The sequence below is a fragment of the Sarcophilus harrisii genome, chromosome 1, assembly GCF_902635505.1.
Source record: "Sarcophilus harrisii chromosome 1, mSarHar1.11, whole genome shotgun sequence".
In the NCBI taxonomy this organism is placed as follows: Eukaryota; Metazoa; Chordata; class Mammalia; order Dasyuromorphia; family Dasyuridae; genus Sarcophilus; species Sarcophilus harrisii.
In genome coordinates, this window is record NC_045426.1 from 481,045,547 (window position 1) to 481,071,207 (window position 25,661).

The 25,661-nt window shown below is 34.9% G+C and overlaps 1 protein-coding gene across 1 annotated transcript in view; it reads left to right on the forward strand.

Annotated features, from left to right (window-relative positions):
* The first annotated feature begins 2,234 nt into the window (after positions 1–2,234).
* The window catches only part of B4GALT6 (beta-1,4-galactosyltransferase 6), a 77,714-nt gene continuing 54,287 nt past the window's right edge, over positions 2,235–25,661 (forward strand). Inside the window, exons 1-2 of the mRNA XM_003759809.3 lie at positions 2,235–3,495; positions 22,055–22,171. Of these exons, the coding sequence (XP_003759857.1) occupies positions 3,381–3,495; positions 22,055–22,171 (232 nt within the window). The 5' untranslated portion in view covers positions 2,235–3,380. The remainder of the gene's footprint in view (positions 3,496–22,054; positions 22,172–25,661) is intronic.

Consider the following 25,661-nt stretch of genomic DNA (forward strand, 5'->3'; position numbering starts at 1 on the left):
ATACCATTGTTCCAGTCAACTCTCTAAAATGATGGGTTTCAGAGAAGGTGGTTGACCTGTATTGGCAGAAAAAATTTCCTTACCTGGGAGTTTTGTACATCATTGAAATCAAGGTTCATTCTCTCTGACTATCCCCTATCTTGCTTTCTTTTTAGTGATTTTAATTTAGAGAATATCAATATATTTATAACAGAAATCGAAAGGAAGACTTTAACAAAATTTTTTTTAATAGTAAATTTCATTGGGAGGCTCTGATTTTATTAATACCTGCAAATAAAAAATTTATGTGATTGTAAAGTTGACTTTCCAATTGGACATTTATTAAATACCTATTAAGGCACTTGCTAGGTTGATAAAAATATTAAAATGAAAGTTGTTCCTTTTGAAGACTTTATATTCCATTGTTTAAAAAAGGTAACAATAATAAACATATTTTTTAAATGAAGCTCAGCTCTCTACCTAGAATTGTTTAAAAAGTATAAAATGGTCATTCTAAAATAAACCTATTTATGTGGGTCTTTTATTTAATAAATCATAGATCTAGTCCTTATTTCCTCTTTTATTTAATAAGTTGATATAGGTATATTAAAATATCTTTATATCAAAAAAATTTCAAAGCCTCTTACAAACTCTCATCAGTTTTCACAACAATCCTTTATATAATGATGGCATCATCCAGGGAGATTAGGCAATTTAATTAGACATTCATTCCACTGAGGTGCAAATGCACTTTGGTGAGTCTGTCTAGTGGTGAGATAACCCATGAAATTTGGAACTTTGGTGACAAAGTAAACAGATTGATGGTATGGAAGTGATAAAGACTTTGGGGTTAAGGCACTGGCAGTAGAAAAATGGCAGCAATGTCCAGATAGCTCTGAAGAGACCAGAAAACGAATGATAGTACAAAAGTGCTGCGCTAGGAATCAGAATGGATCCAGTTTGGATTCTACTATTTGTTGTGTGAACAAGGCAAGTCAGATTCTTTCTGGACGCTTCCTCATCTAAAAATGAAGGTGCTGGATTAATAAAAGACTAGAGGCCCCCATTCTAGCTGTAAATGTATGATCCCAAGAGTAACTCAGTATCTCCCCAAACTCTGTATCTCTTGAAAAAAATCGCATCAAAATAAATAACAGCAAAAAATAAACCACTGTTTGAAACAATGTGATATTCAGGTCAGTAGACACCGGATGATCTGCAACTCCCCTGCAAAGGGTGCCTTTTAAACAAATCAAAAAAACAAAAACAAAAACAAAACCCCCAAAAAACCCAAAAAACAAAAAACAAAAAACTGACAGCAGATCTCTAGGTGGCTTGGAAACAATTGGAGGCTTTGAAAATTGAAGGAGTGCAGCACCGAAAGGCCTGCCAAGGTACATGGATCTCTTCAGCGATGACTAAAGTCAGAGCTACTGACCACCACTAAATTGTAACATCATCTTTAGACTGACCTGTAGACCGAACATCTGCAACCCTGCTAAATATACTATTATTCTAAGAAGTGTACGCGGAGAACGGGAGCCGGCTTGCCCAGTAGTGTTACAGCGGACTGTCCACTTCCATGGCATCACCTGTGACCCAGAGCTCTTCTGTACCATAATATATTCAATATCTTAATATACTCAAGACCCTATAGTTAGCTTCAGAAAGCTTCAGAAGACAAGACGGGGGCAGCTCCGCCTACAGGCCCCAAGAGGGTTGACCGACCCCAAGGGCAGAGCGAAGTGGTAGCAGAGGCAGCTGGGCGGTGACGCACGAGGTGGACGCGGGTTCCTCCCCTCGACTCCCCTCCCCTCCCGCGGAACAGACCAGAAACACGAATTGGGGGCGGAAGTTGAGAGGTTTGGAGGATGGTTAAAGAAAGGGCTGGTTTGTTTGGCAAATTAAAGGGCTTTTTTTTTTTTCTGGGCTGAGGTAGATGGCACTGACTGCGGTGTTTGTGCCAGACCTTTGGTTTTCCGCAATTACCAATAAGGATCAAGTACTCTTTCTCCTCTTCCCCCCTCTCTACTGAGTGGTGCGCTCGGCCCCGACCCCCGTTCAGGCTCCGCGGTAAATTCACTGCAGAGAGTCGCGGAGGGGAGGGGGCACGTGGGAAGTCCCACAGGGGACCCGCGAGCGTCCGCTGGTATTCCCAGTTTGCTCGCCCCCTCCCCCTGCTCCAGCCTCTTTCCTCCCTCCTGCAGAGGCGCGGCTCCGGCGCCGCCCAGTCACCTCGCACCCCGCCCTCCTTTTCCTCCTGCGAGCAGGAGCTCCACTTCCCGCAGCCCCCGTCTCCCTGTCGCTTTCACATCTCTCCCTTACTTGCCAGCGCGTCGTCGTGCGGGGGCGGCGCCGGGGCCCTGCTGCCTTACCCCGGCGCTGGGAAGCGGGGATGCTGCCGCCGCCGCCGCTGCTGCCCCTGCGGCCGGGACAGCACCTGGAGGAGGAAGCGGTGGTAGCGGCTGCTGCAGGACCACTAGCTCGTGCGCCAGTCCCGAGAGGGATTCTTCCTACAGCTTTCGGGCTTTCCCCGTTGTCGCTCGGTTTCTGCTGCCGCCGCTGAGCGCCGGGGCCTCGCCAGGCATGAGGAGACGCAGCACCGGCCAGCCGAGACCTCCCGGGCCCCTAGGGACGCCCCCGGCCACAGAGCATCGCGCGTGCCGGAGGCGGCCAGGGTTTCTGCTTTAGTCTCGGTGATAAGAGAAAAACCGGCGGAAGAAGGAGAAGTTGCGGCTGCGGCAGAGGCTGCTGCTGCGGGAAACCGGGAGAGCCCGGGCTGGGGGGGCCGACTGTCCGAGCGGGAGATTCCAGTTCCCGGGAACCGGACGCCTTGCCCCGGATTCGAGATGAGGATGCGAGGCTGGAGCATCTGAGGCGGTGGCGCCTTGGCCACCGCCACTACGCAGGGTTGTGCTGCAGTTCGGTGCCCCTTCTCCGCAGGGAAGGCTAAGCCGGGGCTCACTGCCTGCGCTTCACCCCACACCGATCTCCCGCTGCTGCCTTTTCCCACCTGCGCTCCAGCCCCATAGTGTCTAATTGATAGAAACTCCCTCCGTCCCTGCGCCTTCTCATCCGTCTCCCTCTCTTGTTCTTTAGTGCATTTTCACCTTTTCCACCTTTGCTTTTCTAAATCCTTTCCCCAGCTACTTTAGCTTTCATCCTGTCCCCTCACTTCCCCTCCCCCTCCGCCAAGTTCATTCATTCCTTCTGTGTCTACCCGTCACTCAGACCTCCTAGCTTCTTTTTCTCCGATCTCTACTTTCACCCTTTCCCGGCTTCGGCTTCCCCTCTGCATTTTGTGGGGTGGTCTAAAACAGTCCATGGGAGAGTAAGGCCTGGACAGTTCCCTAGTGCTCGGGATCGTTGAGCATCCTGCTCGGCTAGTTAGGAAGAGGAAGATGTCTCTGCTTAAGTGGTTGCTGCGGGTCTCCAATCGCTCTTTGCTCGCCTTCATCTTCTTCTTCTGCCTCTCGTCGTCTTGTCTATACTTCATCTATGTGGCCCCAGGAATCGGTAAGCGCTAAGGCATTCATTCCCTCCTTAGACTAGAAGTCATAAATACTCACACCCAGCAAAATCCAGATAGGGAAGATAATTTGGTTATTACTGGGGTAAGGGTCTTTAGGAAGTAGTTTACTTCAAACTTTCTACCATTGGATATGGTATGTGTCACAGTTTTGTTGATTTGAAACTAAGACAATTTCAAGTAAGTAGATTCAGAGTCTCGATTCAAATGGGCACAATTCACTGTGAATACCTCTGTACCTTTTTTATGTATTCATGATTGTGTTGTACTACTGTACTGTCCAGGTTTATCCCATCACCCCAGCTCTGTGCATTTAGTAATCTTAAAAAAAAAAACAAAAAAACCAAACAAACAAACAAAAAAAAAAAACCCTCTAGTTCATTAGCTGTGGAGTAAAATAGATTGAAAAGAGGAATCAAACCTTAAGGAATTGGTTTTTTAGGTAGCTGAGAGTTTTGGAATGCATTTACTGCATTTCCAAAATGAAATCAGATGACAGTATTCCTCTGCTGTATGGATTTAAGGGAGAGTTCCATAATCTGTCTTGATCAGTTAATAGTTACTCCTTGTGGAGATAGTAAATATGCTGCATTTCAGTGATAGATTTTCTCACCTGCTACCCGTTTGAGTGTTTTCAGAAATAGAACAATGTTAAAAATTAGTGAACCATAGATATATTAAAATTCGTATTACAGACTCATGCTTCTTTGCCACTAAATCCAATATACAGAATTAATGGCTTACTTAATGTTTTAAATGATCATTTCCCTAGGATTTTTTTCCTCCACTAGCTTGACTGGTTGACAATCTACCATATTGGTCAAGGGTTGTTTTATTCTAGCATTATGGCTGAGACCTGGGAGAAATTAATGTTTATGGGAATCCATACATAATGTATTTTAAGTAGTTTTTCTGTATTTCTTCAATTGCTGATTTTATTTCTCACTTGAAAGTTTTCTATTTTATCCATCATATGTGTTAAAAACCATCAACTATATAACTTGAACACACACACATATGTATTTGGAAAACTCCTAAATTTACAAGTCGTTGAGGCCTAAAAATTATAGGTTGCCCTCAAATTCAAAACTAGAAATCTAAAAAAACCTGTAATTTGCTTGTATGGAGTGATTTTGAAATTTTCAAAGCACTTTACATATACTATCTTAATACTACAACAAGCCTGGGAGGCAAGTAATATTTATCTTTATTTTTCACATGAGGAAACTGAGGCTAAGTGATTTGCCCAGAATCATACACCTACCAAATAACTGAGGCAAAATTTGAACTCATGTTAACCTGGACTTCAGGTGTCTTGAATTTTGGTTGGTTTGAGTGATGAGGGTGAGGGGGAGAAATATTCTCAGAAAGCAGGGAGCATTAGCATTCTTGAGAATGGATTTTTTTCTTTTGGTCCTTTGATATTTAGTTTTTTTAGATAGAAAAAATATTAAAATATGATGTCAGCAAACCTGAAATTTTGCTGAAGTCTGATGTATCTTAAATTTTTTTTGGACATAGTTTGGACATAGCTTGAGTACTATAATTGTTTCTCTGAAATGAACTACAACATTTATTAAAGTCCCACCATGTGCCAAATGTTTTACACTATCTTTATGAGGTATGATTTTTATTATTGTGGAAACTTAGGTAGAGAAAGGTAAAATAACTTGATTGGGGTCACAACTAGGAAGTGTCTGAGTTTAGATTTGAACTCGGGTCCTTCTAATTTTAGGCAGAACCAATGCACCCAATCATAATCCATTGCACTTGACTCCAGTCTCAGCTGAGCTAATTCCATTAAATAAAAAATCCTGTGGCATTGACTTCACTAGCAGTAAAAAAAAAAAAAAAAAGCTCAGTAGAATTAATTATCAATTTATAAGTCAAAAACCATAGTAAGCTTTCTATTGCTAAAGATCTGTCATTTTTTGATTCTTACAAATCAGTTTCTCAAAATATATAATAATCTATGCTTTGTGATCTGATTCTTTAAAATCCTTTTTCTAGGGTGTGCTTTTTCTTGAGGATGTCTAATTTTTGAAATCTTGAAGAAAAAGTACTTAATTTATAAGCTACAATATTATTCATTTAATAGCATTTTGCAACAATCAGATTTTTTGAAAGCAATTTAAGTTCTTTACAAGCCATACAAAAAAATTAGTGGATTGAACCTAGTCACTTTATTTGGAGGATCATTTATACTCATCTACCTTTTTCTTTGAATTAGTAGTTTTAATTACTAATTATTATATTTTTATGTCATGTATTACAAATACATTAACATATTATGGATATGACTTCAAAATTTAATTGTACTGAAAACCAATGTTAAAAAGACTCAGCAGTTTATTAATTATCCTTATCTGAGCATGCATTATATGTGTATAATTGTATAATAGAAGATCAATTTATTTACTTCCATAAAAACTCTAATAGCCCCAAATTGAAATGGTAGAAATGACTTAGGCTTACTATCATTAGAATGTGATATTTGTTCAAAGTCTGGAATTAGACCTCTTGTATAGTAAGGCCATTAGATTTCATTAATTTTATAAAGCCTGGTTTCTTTTAATATGTGTCATCATTTAAAAGCAATCACAAGTAATATTCAAACTTGTGAATGGATATCATTTTCTTCCTCTGAATCTTTGATAAGATGCAGGACAGTGAACTCAAAATAATTTCCCTGTTCACTAATGGCAATTAGCATGACACTGTTATTTATGCAAAATTATGTTTAGACTAAAATCTTGCATTAGTGATCTGCCTCTGCAGTAGTAAAAAAAATCATTCTGATTGTCTACTTACAGGATATAACTTGCATTGTTTGCAATAAAAATATAATAAATGATGGCCTTCAACATTTCTGAAAACTTACTTTTTATATGCTTCATCCCAGTAATGATACTATGTCCCAGCAATGACATCCCAGCAATGATAGCATAGCGATAAAAGGGCAGCCCCTTTCAGCAGCATTTGGTCAGTTTCCTAGAGCAGTGAGAGGTTGTTACTGGCCCCGAGTCACACAATTAGTAGGTCTCAAAGGTGGTCCTTCAAGGATCCAGGTCTTCCTGGTTTACTGTCTTTATATTCATTGTTCAACATGATAGTGGTAGTTAATAGCTAACATTTTATTTAGTGCCTTTTATGAGCCAAGCACTGTGCTACATTGATCCTTACAACAATTCTGGGAAGTAATTGCTATTTTATCCCCATTTTACAGATGAGGAACTGAGGCAAATTTTGATTATTTTGCTTGTCCAAGGTCACTCAGGTAGTATGCATATGAGATCAGCTATGTTCTCAGGTTTTTTGCTGACTTAAGGTCCACTATTCTATCCATTGTGCCACCTTGCTGCTCTGAATTGAAACACTGCCTCTCTGCTAATCAGATATATAGATATTTTAAATGAAAATTGCATGTATATATATATATATATATATAGTTATTGTTATTATAGAAAGAGAGGGTCAAAATATGCTTATGAATTAAACTAATTAAGAACTATTTTCATCTTCTCCATAGAAGAGATGATACTCAAACTGAGACTTTTTTATGGGGGCAAGTCTTTCTTGGGCTTATACAGGAAACATTTATTATTTTTTATTAAAGTGTTTATTAAACACTTCACATACCATGCTCTGTCCTAAGTGCTGGAGATATAAATAAGGAGAAGTTCTAAGAAGGAGCTCAAGGAACTTATCAATCTGTTGGGAAAAGATAGCACACAAAAAGAAGCTTAAAAGGGAGAATACTGGAGGGTACAAGGCAGGGGGCCCAATGAAGATGATGATGATGGAGTTTCTGCTGGTGGTATAGATGAAGAGATGGTTGACATTTTGAGAGAGTACAGGGGAGTTTTTTGTTCTGTTTCCAATCAGAGAGGCAGAAGCAACTGAGGTGACTGATGAGATGTGAGTAGCAAAACTCAACTGTCTCCAGGATGATGACTTTATCCTCCATGGGGCTTGATGAAGATGAGAATGATGATGGAGGTGAAACCAAACATCACACCTGGTGTCAAATAAAAGGCTCGTTCAGATTCTGTCCTTTCTTTCTAGTCACATCCAAGATTTATGTCTTTTTTTTAAAACCTTTCCAAATGTTATATTGATGCTTTGTATATCACTTATTTCTCAGTGACCATCCTACTCACCAGATCCCTTCCTTATAATAAAAAAGTACAGTTAAAACACATCAACACATTGGCCATACTTGCCTTATATGTAGGCTACTTGTTCTTTTACTGCCTGTCCAAGGAAGTCACATTTGGCCAGAGAATTTCATCTTCAACTATCTGGATTTCTACTTTACTTCTTAGACTCAATATATTCCAAACTGGTTATCTTTTTCTCAAACCCTCCTCCTTTATGCCTTTTCCATTACTGTGGAGAGCAGTGCTTTTCTCCCTGTCACCTGGGCTCACATCCTTCACTCCTTGGTAGCTCTAACCTTGCTCCCTTCTTTCCTATTCCATCTCTTGCCAAAGACCTGACAACATCTCTTCAGCATCTCTTATAAATACCTTCTTTTCATCTCCAGTACTACCATCACTCTGATGCAGGCTTTCATCACTTTCTGTTTGGATTGTTGAAATTGCCTGCTAGTGGGTTGTCTTATCCCCATTCTATTCTATTCAGTTGGCAAAGTGATTTTTTTAAAAGCAAAGGTATGAGCATTTCACTTTCCTCTTTAAACTCTATTGGCTCCCTATCACTTCCAAGATAAAACATAAAATCAGTTGCTAAATAAATATCATGAATTCAATACATTAATGCCAGAGGTGCCCTTCTTGTTTGTAGACTATTTCTGCCTGAAATTTCTTCATTTTTCTGCTGTGCATAACACCCCCCCCCCTCCAAAAAAAAACTTAATTGAAACTATTTTTTCCTTTTGGGCATCACTATCACTATCCTCTCCTTTCAGTCTCATTGAAAAACCTTCTTTTCTATAATAAATCATTAGTCAGGCAAGACAAATGGATACAATGATCATGTCCAGAAAAGTTATGTCTCATTCTGTAGGTTTCATCATCGATTCCCTGGAGTTAGTCATTGCCTTAATGGAAGCTGTTAAGTCTTTTAAAGTTGTTTTTCTTCGTATTGTTGTATTTAACACTGGGTCTGGATACATTGTTATGGGTTATTAATTATTAGTTATTAATTCCTATGAGAAAGGTCCTATAGTCACCAAAATATTTGCAGCAGAGCTTCTTCTAATCGAAAAGAGCCGGAAACAAAATCCATATGCGGGACTGGGAATAGTTACACAATTGTGATATGTGAGTATAATAAGACATACTGCTGTCAATCTATGAACATTTTGTTCCAGGTACCGTAGTAAGAACTGGAGATACCCCAAGCACCTGGTACATCTGGTAGGGAGGGATGAGTTTTTGGAAATCAGAAACCCTCTGGCATTCAAAGACCACCATAATTTGTTCTTACATCTTTCTTGTCTTCATATACCTTCCCTCTTACTCTTACCCCCATGGAGTCTGTGAACCAGTGACAGTGGCCCCCTTACTGTTCCTTGAACCAGCATATATCCCATCTCTCAAGGCTGCAGTTTCACTGGCTGTAATCCATTTATCTTTAATGTTCTTTCTCTTTTTTTTGCCATATTTTTGCTTCCTTCAAATCCCATTCAAAATCCTACCTTCCACAGGAAGGTTTTTGTTTTTGTTTTTTGATTCTCTTAATTCTAGTGTTTATTTCTACTTGTCCTATATATAGTTTGTTTGTACATAGTTGTTTGCTTATTGTATTTATCATTGGACTTTGAACTCCTTAAGAGCAAGGACTGTCTTTTGCATTTTTTTTGAATCCTTAGACTTAGCAGAATGCCTGGCACATAGTAGCTATTAAATATTTGATTTATTGACAGATATATGGTGGGGGAAGGGAGACAGTTGCTCCTAGAGAGGTAATTTTTATTATTAATAATAAATATAATAATAAAATATTTAATCTTTTAATTAACAAGAATTTGTTTTCTCTCCCAGCTTCTTCCCCCAATTGATTGAGAAAAGAAAAAAAGTATTGTAATAAATGTATAGTCAAGTAGAATAAATACCCATATAGGACACAACAAAAATGTGTCTCATTCTGCATGTTTAGTTAATCATTTCTCTATTAGGAGATGGTGAGCATTTTTCATATTAGTCTCTGGAATCATGGTTGATTATTACCTTGATAGAATTCTTGTCATTCATTTTAATGAATGCTTTATAATGTTGTTATTGCATAAATTGTTCTTGTAGTGCTCTCACTTCATTTTGCATCAGTTCATACAGGTCTTTGTAGGTTTCACTGAAACTGTCCTCTTCACCATTTCTTTCAGCACAAATATTCCCCAATTGAATGCAGTTCCTTACTTTGAAATTACTTGCTACCACAAAAGAAGAGCTGCTTTAAATATTTTTGTGTGTATTATGTCTATTCCTCTTTCTTTTAATTTTTTGGGAGTATATGCTTAATAGTAGTATGGTTGGGTTCAATAGTTTGCACAAATGTTGGGGTACTTTTCCAAATTGCTTTTAGATTGTCTGTATTAATTGTTAGCTCCACTGTACTGCATTAGGCATTTCCCATTTTCCTTCTTTACAGGGATACGTTGAGTGTTTAAGGACTCAGGATATTTGAGGACCCTAGGACTAGTGTTAACCTTTTTCATTTTAAGAAAAATGGATTAGAGAGAAAAGTTCCTAATGCTAAAGGTGTTATCATCCCTTCTTGGGACTTCTACTGATACAGATATTCAAGTAGTTAGCTACAAGAGATACTAAAATTCAAAGTAAGGATGAGGATGGAAAGGAAACCACGATCATTTTTTTTTTTTTAAAGAGATTCTGGATCTTAGTTAATTATTATCTAATCATAGGATCCTCAAGAGCCTTCACTTGATTTTCAGTAGAACATAATTTGATTTAACACTCAATTTATGAGGCTTCCCAGCATGCTATTTCCGATAAAGGTCTCGTCTTTCTGGTTCCTTCTCTAGGGAGAGAAGCAGCAAGTTAGGTTCCTTGAGTATATCAACTCTAGTTTAGGGCTCAACTCATATGGTTACTATAGGCATTTTCCTAGTGATCAGTCAAGTAGTGTTTAATAAACACTTAATATGTGCCTGGTAGGGTGCATTAGAACATAGAGTAAAGGATATGGGAGGTGTGGCAAGAGACCAGTATATAAGGACCTTCAATACTAAATGAAGGAACTTGTATTTGATTCGATCTGTTCTGAGCTAGATGTAGAGTCCAGTTTAGAGTGATGCAAAGCCAGAGAAATGTGAATTAGTTCTTAAAATCAGAAAAATAAAAGTAGAAAATTTTAAAATGGTTTGTTTACTGATTTAAATCTGAAAGGTTTCTTTCTTTATAGACAAATGCCCTCCTTTCTGTTTTACTTTTCTCATTTACATGTGTTTAAAAATGTGCTATTAATATTATGCTGAATTCAAATAGAATGCTTTAGTAAAGAAAAAATATAACTTTTTTTGAGTTTTTCAGTATTGTTATATTCCATGCTCTGAACTCTTTATTTTCGTTTTTCTTGATATGTTCCAGTCAGAATTCATGCGTAAATGAATGCACTGTCTTTTTGTTTTCAACCTTATGAACTCTAAAATCATATGTATTCAAAGCTTTTTAGCATTTTCATTCAGGTTTGATTTTTTTAAAATAGGAAATCTTATTGTGAGTTTCTTAACTGTTTATATTTAATCTTTTTAGTTACCAGCTTTTCCTCCCCTGATTCTCTAATCTATTCCTGGGTTTCTTAATCTAATTTTAAAATCAGTAAGAGTTGCTTTTAATCTTTGACATTAGATTTCTTTTAAGGCCACTGATGTTCTACATAATAGTCTATTTAAAAAAAACTAATTAATGTATTTATCATTCATTTATTTTTCAGTTTTCATTTTCAGGTTTTTCTCTCTAAATTCTCCCCTCCTCATTGAGAAAGGAAGTAATTATGAAAACATGTAAAAGCATATTTCCATATTAGCTATGTTGCTAGAAAACCCCCCAAGAAAAATAAAGTGAAAAAATATGCTTCATTTTGCACTTGTAGTTTATCAGTTCTCTCTTTGGAAGTGGATAGCATCTTTATGAGTTCTTCAGAAATTGTCTGGATCATTTACTTTATCAGTGTTGTTAAGTCTTTCATAGTTGATTATTGTTACAATATTGTTTTTACCTTGTAGATTGTTCTGGTTCTTCTCACTTCACTTTGTATGACTTCATATGAGTCTTTCCAGGTTTTTTTTTTGAATTATTATGCTCATCATTTCTTATAGAACAATAGCATTCTGTTACAATCATATACCACTTGTTTAGCCATTCCCCTTTTAATGAGAATCCCCTCACTTTCCTGTTCTTTGCCACCATACATATAGGAATTATTTCTTCTTCTTTGATCTTTTTGTAGTACAGACCTAATAATCTATTGCTGGGTCAAAGGATAGCCCTTTGGGCCTAGTTTCAAATTGTTCTCCAGAATGGAATTCTACCAAGAGTGCACTAGCATACTCATTTTCCCACATTCTCTTCATCATTTATCATTTTTCTTTTCTGTGGTTTAGCCAATCTGATAAGTATGAGGTGATAACTCAGAATTGTTTTTAATTTGCATTTCTCTAGTCAGTAGTGATTTAGAGCATTTTTTCATGTGAATATTGATAGCTTTGGTTTTGTCCTCTGAAAATTGTCTGTCTGTTCATAATCTTTGATTCTTAATTGAAGAATAGTTTTTATTTTTTCAAATTTGACTCATTTGAGAAATGGGACCTTTATTTCAGGAGATGGTAAAAGAAGTTGGTCTTAACTAGTTTCTTCCAGACTGCTTTCGAGTTTTCCAAGTATTATTATTTTTTCCTTTTTGGTCAAAGAATGAATTTTTGCCTTCAAAGGTTAGATCTTTGGGTTTATCAAACACTATATTATGATGGTCATTTGCTATATATTATGCACCTAATCTGTTCCACTAATCAGCCACTCTGTTTCTTATTTAATAGCAGACTGTTTTGATAATTACTGCTTTGTAATATAATTTGAAATCTGGTATTGCTAGGATGCCTTTTTATTTTTTCTTTGATTTTCTTGATATTCTTGATTTTTTGGGGGGGATAAATTTTATTTTTTTTCTAGCTCTATAAAAATTTTTTGATAGCTTGATTGGTATGGCAATGAATAACTAAATTAATTTAGATTGAATTATCATTTTTATTTTTATTGGCTTAGTTCTATCTATGAGTAATTAATATTTCTCAATTGTTTAGATATGAATTTGTGTATGAAAAGCAATTTTTAGTTGTGCTCTTATAGTTCTGTTTGTGTGTCTTGGCAGGTAGACTCCTAAGTGTGTAGTTATTTTAAATAGAAATTCTCTTTCTATCTCTTGCTACTAGGTTTTATTAGTAATATATAGAATGCTAATAATTAAGTGGATTTCTTTTATAGCCTGCAATTTTGATAAAGTTGCCAATTATTAGTTTTTTGGTTGATTTTCTAGAGTTTCTTAAGCATATTTATTTGCAAAGAGCGCTAGTTTTGTTTTCTCATTGCTGATTTTTATTCCTTCTGTTTTTCTTGTTTTTATTGCTATAGCTGGCATTTTTAATACAATATTAAATAATAATGATGATAATGGAAATACTTGTTTCACTTATGATCTTGTTAGGAAGGCTTTTAGTTTATTCCCATTTATACCCTAAATTTTATGGTGGTTTATTTTAGTTAAATAATTATTTGATTAATTATTATAGTATATAACAAACATATTAAATAATTAAATAAATGATTTAATTAAATAATATATGATGTCAATTTTCATGTGTTAGAGCAGTAGTTTCATACATGTTCAAAATTTGGTAAAATACCATGTTTAAAGTAAGCTAAATTGATATTGTAGTTGTTCAAAAAGGAATTCCTTCCATCTTGGTCAGTTTACATGAGTAGACTTTACAAAATAACCCAGAGAACTCCAATGTCTCCTACTTTGAATTTCTCTAAACATTCATTGCCCAGGAATCAGTAAATTGCATTGTGTGTGTGTGTATGGAAGCATCAAATAAATAAGGTATACATAAAATAAACTGAGAGTAGTCTCAGAGAAAAAGCAATAAGATTAAGGAGGACTGAGGCTTCTTGTAAAATGAGAGGAGGTAAAGCTTCAGGGAAGACAAAGTGCTAGAATTCAGAATTGAGGAAGGAGAGCATCCTTAGCATGGGAGTGAGGTGTTAGCTAGGAATAACATAAAAATGCAGAGCTGGGGAAATGGAGAGTCATGTTTAAGATGAGCAAAGAGACCTAAATCACTGGATTATAGAATGTGTGTGTGTGTGTGGGGGGGTGGGGTGGGGTGGGGGGTGGGGTAAGGTATAAGAAGAATGGAAAGATAGGAAGGGGAATTTAAAAGCTAAGTGCACGCTAGCCCCTAGGAGCTGTAGAGTTTGAGGTAGGAAGAGACTTGGCAATCTTCTTCATCCAAAGGGCAAGGGGGAAGAATATTTCCTTTTGATTTGAAATTAGCTTTCTGTGGGTATGGAAACTGAACAAGGATCTACTTAAACCTTCTCTGATGAAATATGAAATTGTATGCTGTATTCTATTTGACCATTATAATGAATGTATATAAAACTTTTCTTAATGATTGGGAGGTTTTTTTTTTTTTAAGTATTTGAAGGCAACTTAATATCTTTGTGCCTTTATTCAGGCTGTATGGATTATTCCTAATGCTTTCCTTCCTTCCTTTTACAATTTATAACTAATTTCCTTCTAAACCCAGCTAAAACTTTTCCTGATCCCCTTAGTTGCTAATGTCCCTCACCCAATTACTTTGTATCTTGTTGTATATAGTTTTTATCCTTTCCCCACTTGAAGGCAGTAAGTGTTTCCTTTTTGTATTTGTTCTGAACACAGAAAACAGTGGTCAGCAAATAGTAGATGTTTAATAAATGATTATTAATTGCAATGTCTCTTGACTGGCAGGCTATCTCATGGCTTTTAAGAATTTTAGGTATTCACTTTTCTGCCCTGTCTCTTATTCTAGAACCTGTTAATTATGAGTTCCAAATACTCAAGGGTAGGTTAACCAAGATTTGTGATTTTAAGTTGTAATTATGGGCCATGTAACTTTTAAACAATAATGAATTAGTTATTTTCCTTAGATAATATTTTTGTGCTGTTTTTCTTGACACTTTCTTATTGAGAAATCTCTTATCAAACAGTACTTTGTTTTCCAATAGTTTTTCACTTCAGGGATTAGATCTCTAAGGATAATAATTTAAAGAAGGCTGTTTAATGAACAGGAAATTATTTTTAACATAGCTAATTGATTTTATATTGGTTTCTAAGGGTATAATAGGATAAATTTTTATTTATCCACCACCTCACCATGCACTCTAAAATTATAATACTGGAAACTATTATAAAAGTTTGTCACAAGTAATTTCAAGATCATGAGTTCTCATCGGTTTTTGATTTTGACATCTTGGGGTATTAAAAAAAAGCATGATTTTGATATTTAATTCCAAATTTCCATTATCCAGCAGTTTTTCTGCTATATTTGGATGATTTAGTTTGGTAAAATCTACAGTGCTCAGAGCTTAACAATTTTCTATTTCCTTTATTTCCCAGTGTGTTGAATTGAAAACAGCACCCGGTCTTACTTAGATTAAAAGATCTTAGTTTGATGCTTACTTTGCCCTTAGGAAATCAATTAACTGCTCTTTGCCCCAGTTTTTTACTTTTAAAATAAAGATGATAGAATTCTGTCTTTCAGTATTGTTGCAAAGAAAGCTGTTTGTAAATTTTAAAATATGATGTAAACATGGGGATTGAAAACAGTATTCTGAAAAACATATCTGTATGAATCTGGTAATCAAGGGCAGACTTCTTTTTTTCTATGGTTTATAGGATATATATATATATATATATATATATTCACTACAAACTTTTCTGTACATGTAGGTCTTTGCCCTTTTTTAAAAAAAAATTATTTTATTTTATTTTTAAAACACATTTCTTTATGAATTATGTTAGTAGAGAATAATCAGAACAAAAGGGAAAAACCATGGGAGAGAAAAAAAAAACCCAGAAAAAAAGTGAACATTGCATGTGTTGATTTACATTCAATCTCTATAATTCTTTTTCTGGATGCAGATGGCATTTTCTGTCCAGAGTTTATTGGGATTGTTTTGGATCACTGAACCATTGAGAAGAACCAAGTCTTTCATAAAAACCACACATTCTTGCTGTTATTATATATGATATATTCCTGGTTCTGCTTGTTTGCTCAGCATCAGTTCATATAACTCTTTCCTGGTCTTTCTATAATCAGCTTGTTCATTATTTTTTATGGAACAATAATATTCCATTATCTTTATGTGCCACAACTCATTCAGCCATTCCTGAATTGATGGGCATATATCCATTTTCCAATTCTCTGTTACCACAAAAAGAGCTGCTACAAATATTTTTGCACATGTGTGCCCTTTTCTCTCCTTTATGATTTCCTTAGGATGCAGACCCAGTAATGGCACTGCTGGGTCAAAGGGTATGCAAAGTTTTATAGCCCTTTGGGCATAGTTCCAGATTGCTCTTCAGTATAGTTGGATCATTTCACAATTCCACTTTACACAATTTCACAATCAGAAAGATTCATCTCTTTGATTTCAGGCCTGGCACTCTATCCACTGTGCTAGTTAGCTGTTTCTTTGCATCAGAAGATTAGATAGCATCCAAAACTTGTTATTTGTGTGACATAGTAGTCCCACATTTAAAAGAAATGGGGATGTCTAACCTAGTGAGGAGAAAATTTAGCAGGAACATGATAGCTCTCTTTATTTGAAAAACTCTCATCGGGGAAGAATTTAGGAATTATGTTTGGAAATTGCAAAAAATCAAAACAATCTGGGGATTGCTTCAGAACTTAGTGGGGTTCCCCTTCCTTGGAATTCTTCAGTCAGAGGATCAATGGCCATTTGTCTATTATATTGTAAAGAAGATTTCTGTACAGTTTAAACTAGGAAGTCCCTTGCAACTTAACCTTCACCAGACTACTTAATCTTTCTGAACCTTAGTTTCCTTTATTTACAAAAAGTTAAACTTGATCTCCAAGGTCTTTCTTAATGATCCTATATCCCTCACCCATTCCCTGAGACAGTAAGTTAACATGGTACTTGATTAAAAAAGGATAAGATTTTCAGAAGTTCATGTTATAGATTTGATGAAGGTAATTTGTGTAAGATGACTGGTCATCATTTTTAATTCCTCTGTTGGGGATTTAATCAAAGTCTCTATCATTTAGAATTCTAGAATCATTCATTTAGAACTGGAAGCACCTATATAGTCTGTCTACCTTATCTTTTTATTTTATTTTACATATGAGGAAACCAAATAATTATACACATCCACACACATGCTTTTTGAGGTATTGGGATGGAGAATGGAGGGTAGACCTGTGACTTTTTCAGTGTAGTAAACTCCTAAGAGAGGAAATTTCCTCTTGCAATGCAGATCTCCAGCTATTCTCCCACTTAAAATTTTGAGTTTTCTGGGACACTGAAAAGTTAAGTGCTTTGTCCAATGCAGAACAGATTTTAATACAAATTGACCTGATCCCTGGGAAGGCCTTTTAACCCTTCCATCAGGCTACTTATCTCATTTATTAATATAATAAACATTTGAATTAAATTAAATTACTTTGCCAAAGTGGTTAATATCAGGGTATTGACCACTTTTTCATAATTGCTTTTAGAGCTAGCTCTTTATGAAAGATAAGAAAAGAATAGAAACATTTTAGTGTTTTATCATATTGCCATAGTACCTTATATAAAAGATTTTTTTCTGGATTGTAAAGGATATTTTTCTATTATTGAAAATTTAGACTGAACAGAATATAACTGATGCTATTTTCATTTTCAATTGGAACTCTCTGCTGATAACCCAGAAAAGACCCCCAAATTTCCTCTCCTTGTAAAGATTTTTTTTCCTATTATGTTCTCTTGCTCTTTATTGACTGTCATCAGATGAACTCCTTTGGCTTTAATATGAACTTCTCATACTTTATCTTCAGTGTTTCATTAGATTAGAAGTGTAAAAGATGGATACTACCTTCAAAAATTCTGATTGTAACCCGTCCATTCTTTACAACCCTTGTCCATATGTGTATAAATAAATACCAATGAGTCCATCTTATATAGAAGCCTTTCTCTAGATTTCCTAACATTACTTAAGGATTAGTGCATCTATTATCTATTGTCCTTTTATCCTTTTACTGCTTCCTTTTCTGGTGATAGATTGGTTTTATGTCTCTTATAGCACTTTTAGAATTCAATTTGTTATTGTTAAAAAGCTCATTAAGGTTTTGATTTTTTAGATATTGTAGTCACATAACAGTGTTGGAGAATATTTATGTAAAATAAATGGGATTTTATTTCAGGGAACAATTCTCTGCATTGAAATGTCTTTGTTTTTTATCCCATGTAATTCAACTGACCTCTTTCTTCTGTTCAACTAGCAGCCTATAGTTTATCATCTTTCTGTGGTGTCTATCCAAGCAAGAGTTATGTAATAGCTCTAATTGTCCAACTGTATAACATAATCTGAATAATAGACCTTTATCCATTTTTGTGGATAGACTAAACTCATTTGAGTAATTAAGGTTCACTTGGGAGTTTGATGCAGTCATCACAATATCATTCTTAAATAGGAACACTTTATTTTTCCTACAAAGGATCTTTCTTTCATTTGGATTTTGAATTGAATCTCATCCATGACAACTGTAAATATCTTTGGACTTATTTGTTTCCCTGTTTGTCTTAATTTATATGAATAACCTCTTAGTTATTCTTATTTTGCTTAATTCAGTGAATTAAAATTCTTCTATCCCACTTAGCACATCAATTTTGGCATCTAGGCCACAATCTCACATCACCTTTAACATAAAAAAGGAATTTCTTGATCTCATTGTTTCCAAATATTTGTCTTATGTAAAATGATAGTATTGGAATAAGTGATTTTAAAGGCCAGTTCTAACCTTTTTTTCTTTTGGAAGTTATTTGTTTATCATTTTTATTACTATAACACATTTCTCTCTCCCTTCCTCACTCATTCCCTGAGACAGTAAGCAATTTGATATAGGTTATGTATGTTTAATCATGCAAACCACATTACCATATTAGTTATGTGATGAAAGAAGACAACAAAAGGAAAAAAAATCCTCAGAGATATAGAAAGTGAAAAACAGCATTAAGTCAGGCTGCATTCAGACTTCATGAGTTCTTTCTCTGAAGGTAGATAGCATTTTTCATCTTGAGGCCTTTCCAATTGTCTTGCTGAGAATAGCTGTTATTCATAGTTGATTGTTGCATAGTATTGCTTGTTACTGTGTATAATGTTCTCCTTGTTTTTCTTATTTCACTTTGCATCAGTTCATAGACATCTTTCCAGGTTTTTCTGAAATCTTTCTGCTCATCATTTTTTTTTAGCACAATATTATTCCATTACACTCATATATCACAGCTTGACATTCCCCTAATGGGCTTATTCCCCTCAATTTCCAAATTGTTTTGCTAAACTCCAAAAGAGTTGCTATAAATATTTGTGTACAATTAGATCCTCTCCCCTCTTTTAATCTCTTGAGGATATAGGCCTAGTATTAGCGGTGGTATTGCTGGATCAAAGGGTAGGTTTGGTTTGATATTCCATTGAGCATAGTTCAATTTTGCTCTGCAGGATGGCTAGATCAGTTCACAACTCTATCAACAGTGTATTGGTATCCCAATTCTCCTACATTTCCTCCAAAATTCATTGTTTTTCCTTTTCTGTTATATTAGCCAATCCAATAGATGTGAGGTGGTACTTTAATCACTTTAAAAAATGTAATTATGGTGGCCCCGTGGTTAGAGCATCAGCCTGAAGCCAGGAGGACCTGCGTTCAAATTTGGCTTCAGACTCTTAATACTTCCTGGCTATGTGACCCTGGTCTCTTAACCTCAATTGCCTCAGCAAAAAAAAAAATTAAAAATGTAGTTACAATTAAAAATATAGTGGTTGGACTAATTCAGTTTTACCAATTATTAGTATATTAGTTTGTCAACATTAATATTTTCAACTTTTGTGATTTTTAAAGGAGGTTGGATGTATGATAAAACCCCAGCAGTTCTAACATTTTATCATTTTATTGTTTAATTTTTGAAGGGTATGTATATGTGTGTGTGTATGTTCAAATTCATAGTTTTTTTTCTTTAGAATTAGAAGGATTTATGAGTTTGGAGTCAGTCACACATTAAACAAGCTAATTGATCATTTAATATCTATTTTAAAATTAAATCATTACTATCGAAACATTTATTAAATAAATGCCTATTATATATAGCATGCGTTATTATGTTAAGTACTGGGAGATGCAGTTAATAAAAAGACAATCCTTGCTTTCAAGGAGCTGACATATGATTGGGGGAGTGAAGAAAACATGCAAAAAAGAGGAAGAAAAAGGGTGGGGGGAGATATCTGAGTTATCTGATATGGGGACATCTTATTTCCTGGGGTTGAAATCAGGCAGCAGATGCAAAGTAGAGAGTGTGTTAAGCATCCACTTACTTTCCTCCCATAAAGGAAAGCTTTGGGAGGCTTTGCTACTCTTTCAGCCCTCCAAACAGAGGGGAGAGGAAGGTGGAGATGTCAATCAAGCCTTGAGTTAGCATCCTGCTGGTGAGTTTAGAAGTGATGAACTTAGCCTAGGAGAAACATCTTGTTCCAGGACAGCAGATACAAAGTGAAGTGAATTAATAAAGAAGTTAGAAGCTAATACTTGATTTTAGTAGAACGATTGAAATGCTATAAAGATCTTTCGAGACAGAATAAAAACATTACTAGTTTATTTTAGGAATACAATTTTCCTGTATCCTGTAAATTGAATGTATTAGGTGTGGTATTACATAAGTCACTTGTTTCAGCAGAAATTATTTTTAGTTTCCCTGAAGAATCTTCTAGCTTTTTTGGTAATTATTCCTTTTCTTTAGTCTATGACTTAAAAAAATCCAGAGCTAGAAGAAAAATCTGCTCCCTGTAAGCTCAAATAGCCAGGAAATCCTGCCTGAATAAATAAAATATATTTACTGTTCAGGTTTCTAGAAACATTGTGTCCATGCCTGAAGTAAAACTAGATTGAAGTCAGATTCTTTATTTCCATTTTGAAAGACTGGAAAGCAAATGAAACATATAACTTTGTTTCTTTACTAATCATCTTTCGTTGCTGCCCATTTGTTTTAAAGAAAATTTAAAGAATAAAAAGTATTGTACTTCATTGTATTCTTTCCCATTTGGGTTTTGGGAAATTCAGTTTAATATGTGGAAAAGGGAAGGTTGTAAGCAGGTCAAGCAGAGCAAATTAATATTTTTCTAGCTCCATGGAGTAGTGGATAGAGTGGTGAACTTTGAATCAGAAATGCCTATGTGAATTTTGCCTTAGACATTTACTAGAAATTTGACTGGGCAAGTCACTTAACATTTCTCAGTCTCAGATTTCTCATCTGTAAAATGGGAATAATAATACCTGTCTCACAAGTTTATTATAAAAATTAAATAACATATAAAGTACCTTGCAAATTTAAAGGAATATATATGTGTATATATACACACACATATATGTATGTTTACATATACATATATATGCTATATGTCATTAATCAACTAGTTTATCTTTATTCTATCTATAATTTTAATGAATTAAAATAATGCCTGCTATGTGCTAGGCGTTTTTCTGGGGATTGGGGATTCAAAGACAAAAATGAAACAGTCCCTACCCTCAATTACCTTAGGGAAACAACATGCACACATATACATTATGTGCAAAGTATTTTACAGGGTTGGGGTAGATATTTGTATGTTTGAAAGAAACCAGAGCAGGCAGAAGTCTTCGGGTTTTAATCCTGATTCTCTTAATGGCTGCCTATATTAAGTGTTTTCAATTATTTAATTTCTATGAATCTTGTGCAAGTCACTTAACTTCTCTGACTTTTAACTTTTCTGTAAAATGGAAATAATGACCTGAAAACACTGGGCCAATTAATTGACCTAATTATAAAGTACTTTATAAATTGTGAGAAATTTTTAAAGGAAGTAACCAGAAGGAATAAACAAGAATTTTAAAATGTTAATTATGCTACATTGAGTCAGAAAATATTTTTCATGCTTTAATTTAATTAAAAATGTGTTAGAAGGAGCAAGTATTCTTAGAATGGTGTGGTTTGGGCAACCATTGAGATTGATTGAGATTGTACTTTTTCCATCCCTCATTGATTGAATCAGAACTCATTTGTCAGTCTGACACTATCACTTTATGCTTAAACAACCCTAAGTAGGTAATTTGTGTAATGTGGAGAGCGATTTTCTAATGTTTTATTTTTCTTTGTTTTCTTTTTTATCAAACTAGATAAAAATCAGTTTAGGTTGCAATAGCTAACAAGTTGAGAAATTGCTATATTAAATACAATGTTTATAGTATGTTACTTTATGTTTTTCTTGTCTTTATAGTCAACACCTATCTGTTTATGGTACAAGCCCGAGGTATAATGTTGAAAGAAAATGTGAAAACGATAGGACATATGATCAGACTATACACAAATAAAAATGCTACTCTCAATGGTACAGGTAAGAATATTTCCTGCTTAGAATGTTTTGCTTTACATTGATTTCTATTTTTAGAGTAAGAAGTAATTGAAATCATTAAACACTAGGTTTCCCCCCATCTGAATACTTGTTAAAGATGAAAATATCTTCTTGTATATTTATTATTGACTTCTTTTGAAATAACTTAACCTTCCCAAACTAGGTATTGTGTGTCATATGCATGTTAGAAGATTAAGGCAAATTTTAGTAAAGTGATGATGTTAAGCACAAAACTATTAATTCTTACAACAAAAATAAAATAAAAGCATTATATGGATAAAATTTTAATTTATCCATTGTTTTAAGGAGGAATTAGCCACATAAAGACAATTCTGTTCATAATTTTCAAAGGGCTACTGGGTTTCCCTCATGCTTATTCTACAAAAGAATATTGAGTATAAGTTGGAATGCAATAACTTTCCATAGTCATTATGATCTATAAACTTAAGAAGTGAAATTTCTGTTGAAAATATGTATTGAGATTTAAAGTTGTATAGTATGTAGACTAGTTAGATAATCCTAAGGATTTGTTATATATAGACTTGGTTTCATTCAAAATCATTTTCTCTCTTTCTCTGTCTCTTCTCTATCTCTGTCTCTCTGTCTGTCTTTCTGTCTCTGGGTCTCTCTCTCTCTCTCTGTCTCTTTCTCTCTGTCTTTCTGTCTCTTTCTCTGTCACTCTCTCTCTGTTTCTGTCTCTCTCACACATCAGAGTTAATTATCTTGCCCGGGTCATACAGATAGTATCAAGTGTCTTGAGGCTGAATTTGAACTCAGGTCCTCCTGACTCCAGGGCTGGTGCTCTATGCACTATACTACCCAGCTACCTTTTAATTGAATCTTCATGCAATGTCTCTCTCTCACACACACATACACACACACACACACACACACACACACACACACACACATACATATATCTGTCTGTCTATCACAATTTTCATGGGAGGTGTTATGTCAAAGCAAGAAATATGTTTAGATCTTCCCTCTGTCATATATTTGCTTTGTGACCATGGACAAGACACTAAGCCTTACCATGCTCTGGGTGACTCTGAGACTCCGAGTTCCAATTAAATTGGCAATTTATTCAAGGGAGGGATTTCTCTTCCTTACTGGGAGTATCCCGCATTGATAAAATTAAAGATCTGAAAAACCTTTTTTTGTCCTTTTTATATATGTATATGTTATATATATGTCATATACATTTTAAAAATCCTCAACATGATTTTTTACAATTTAGTTTGTGATGCCACAAATCAAAAAGTAAGATTTTTTAAAATTGTTCTTCACCCTTCTGGTGTCTGATTAAAATTTCCAAATGCTTCTTACCTTTCTTAATAGTAGAGAAAAAATTATAGTAATTGACTGCAGTTTAAATTTCTATGACCAGAAGATCATTTTTTCAATAACACCTAAACTTTTCTTTAAAATTAAAAAAATATGAATTCAGAATTTCCATTAATCTATTGAAGATTAATTGTTAAGCTTGTAAGTACTTTCTATATTGTGTTTACTGCTATTCAACAAATAGAAGTGTTTAAAATTCCCAGCTGTTCTTGAGAGGAAAGAATTCACATAATTGGAAAGAAAACATCCATTAAACACATTTGGGTTATTATCATATTTATATAATTGAGTACTATTTAGAGGATCTGAATCTTTTGTGTAAGACAGGGCCCACTGAAGAGAAGGGCTTATTGGTAAAAGAACAAAGGAGCCTTGTCTAAATGGAAAGTAATCATCCATGTGTCTGGTAGTTCATTTTACTTTGTCAGTGTTACTGATCAGTAGTACGGTCCCTATTTTTGTCGAATAAGTTTATGAATCAGTAAAAGAATATGGATTGTTGACTTGCCTTTGTGAGTTTGTTGAGATAATAGAAATGTTATTTTAAAAATTGCTATTATAGTGTTTGCTATCATGTCTTTCCTTTATTGGAAAGGGGAGGGGGTAGAATTTTTTTTTTTCTACTTAGATGTCTAGAGCAAAGGATTATTGATAGAAGGGCAAGTGTTTTTAATAAATCTTGGAAGAGGATATTTGTTTAGGAATTCTCAGTGGTTTTTCTTTTGTGTTCCTGTAGATTTCTCTGCCAAATGTAGGCTTTGTCCTAGGTCAAGCATGTCAGATTCAGTACCACTTTAGAAAATAGTTTTTTTGTTTTCTCTTTCAAGTAATTTAATAAAGCTTAGAGAAAATGAGGAAATTACAGGAAAAACCTTCTCCCACAATAAAATTCTAAATAAAGAAATTCCTTATTTTGTAGTCTGGTTGGGGTGAAGGTGAAAGTATGTCTTTTTTTTCCTAGCATGGAAAAGGTCTATTGTAAATTCACAATTAGGTGAGTGGGGAACAGTTTATATGAAGCCTCAACTTTAATCCAGAGTACCAAACCTGAATTTTTCTTACACATTTTTTTTCTTGTATGTGATACTGAAAATATACTGTGGAGTTCTTTTTATTTTTAGCATACATAATTTTTTATTCAAAAATTTTATTTGAAAAAAACTTTCTCAAATCTGTGTTCAATCTGGCAAGCTTAGGTTTTTTTAAATCCTATTTTTAGAGTCAAGCAATCAATTATCAGTTTTCTTAAATAGACTTTCTTTCCCCAGTTTCTCTCATTACCTTATTTTCTCTCCTCTGAACTCCTTTAAAAAAATTTACCCCAATAAGGAATCAGACAAATGTGTAATAGCAAAAAAGGTAAAATTCCAGGCAATAAATATCTTTAATTAGATTAAAAAAAAAAAAAAAAGCTTAGCATGACATTTAAACCATTCCTGAGAGGAAATGGTTTATAAGGAGCTGGTTTGAGAAAGCCTGTTTCTGCCTACTGGAAAAACATTCATTTCCATGAAAGATAGAATATAGAAGATAATTTATATGTGACTATGTATATTCTTGGGGTTCTAGGGCTGAACCCCAAAATATATTGGGGTTCCATACTAGTGTCATGAGATCTCTCAAAAGAATTTATAGACTTACACTATCTCCAAATTAAGAGGCTAAGATATTATTGCACTATTGGCAGCAGGCTAAGTTCCAAAAAGGAGTTTAGCAACTAACAAGGGAAAAAGATGTAGGCTAAATTCCTAGCAGAAGTGGGGAAGATGCCATAAGGCAGGCAAAGTTCCTCAAGAACATGCTGCTCCAAGGTGGGCAGTTCCTAATGAACTAGCCATTGGGAGTTTAGTAATTAGGCTTAGTTCCTAAAAGGAGTTAGTGAAGAAGTGAGACACCCATAGGTTCTTTTATAGGAGAAAAATGACCTGAAATGTTGACATCTATACCTTCTGATTGAATACAATAATGATGGGGTCATGATAATTTTGTCAGTCCAAGGAATTGGAACAAGGAATTCAACAAGGGCCCACTGCAAAAAAAAGGCCTATTTAAATTCCACTTAAATTCAATAGAAGCCTTTTCCTGTCAATGCGCCTTCCTGTTGCTTACTTTACTAAAGACTTGG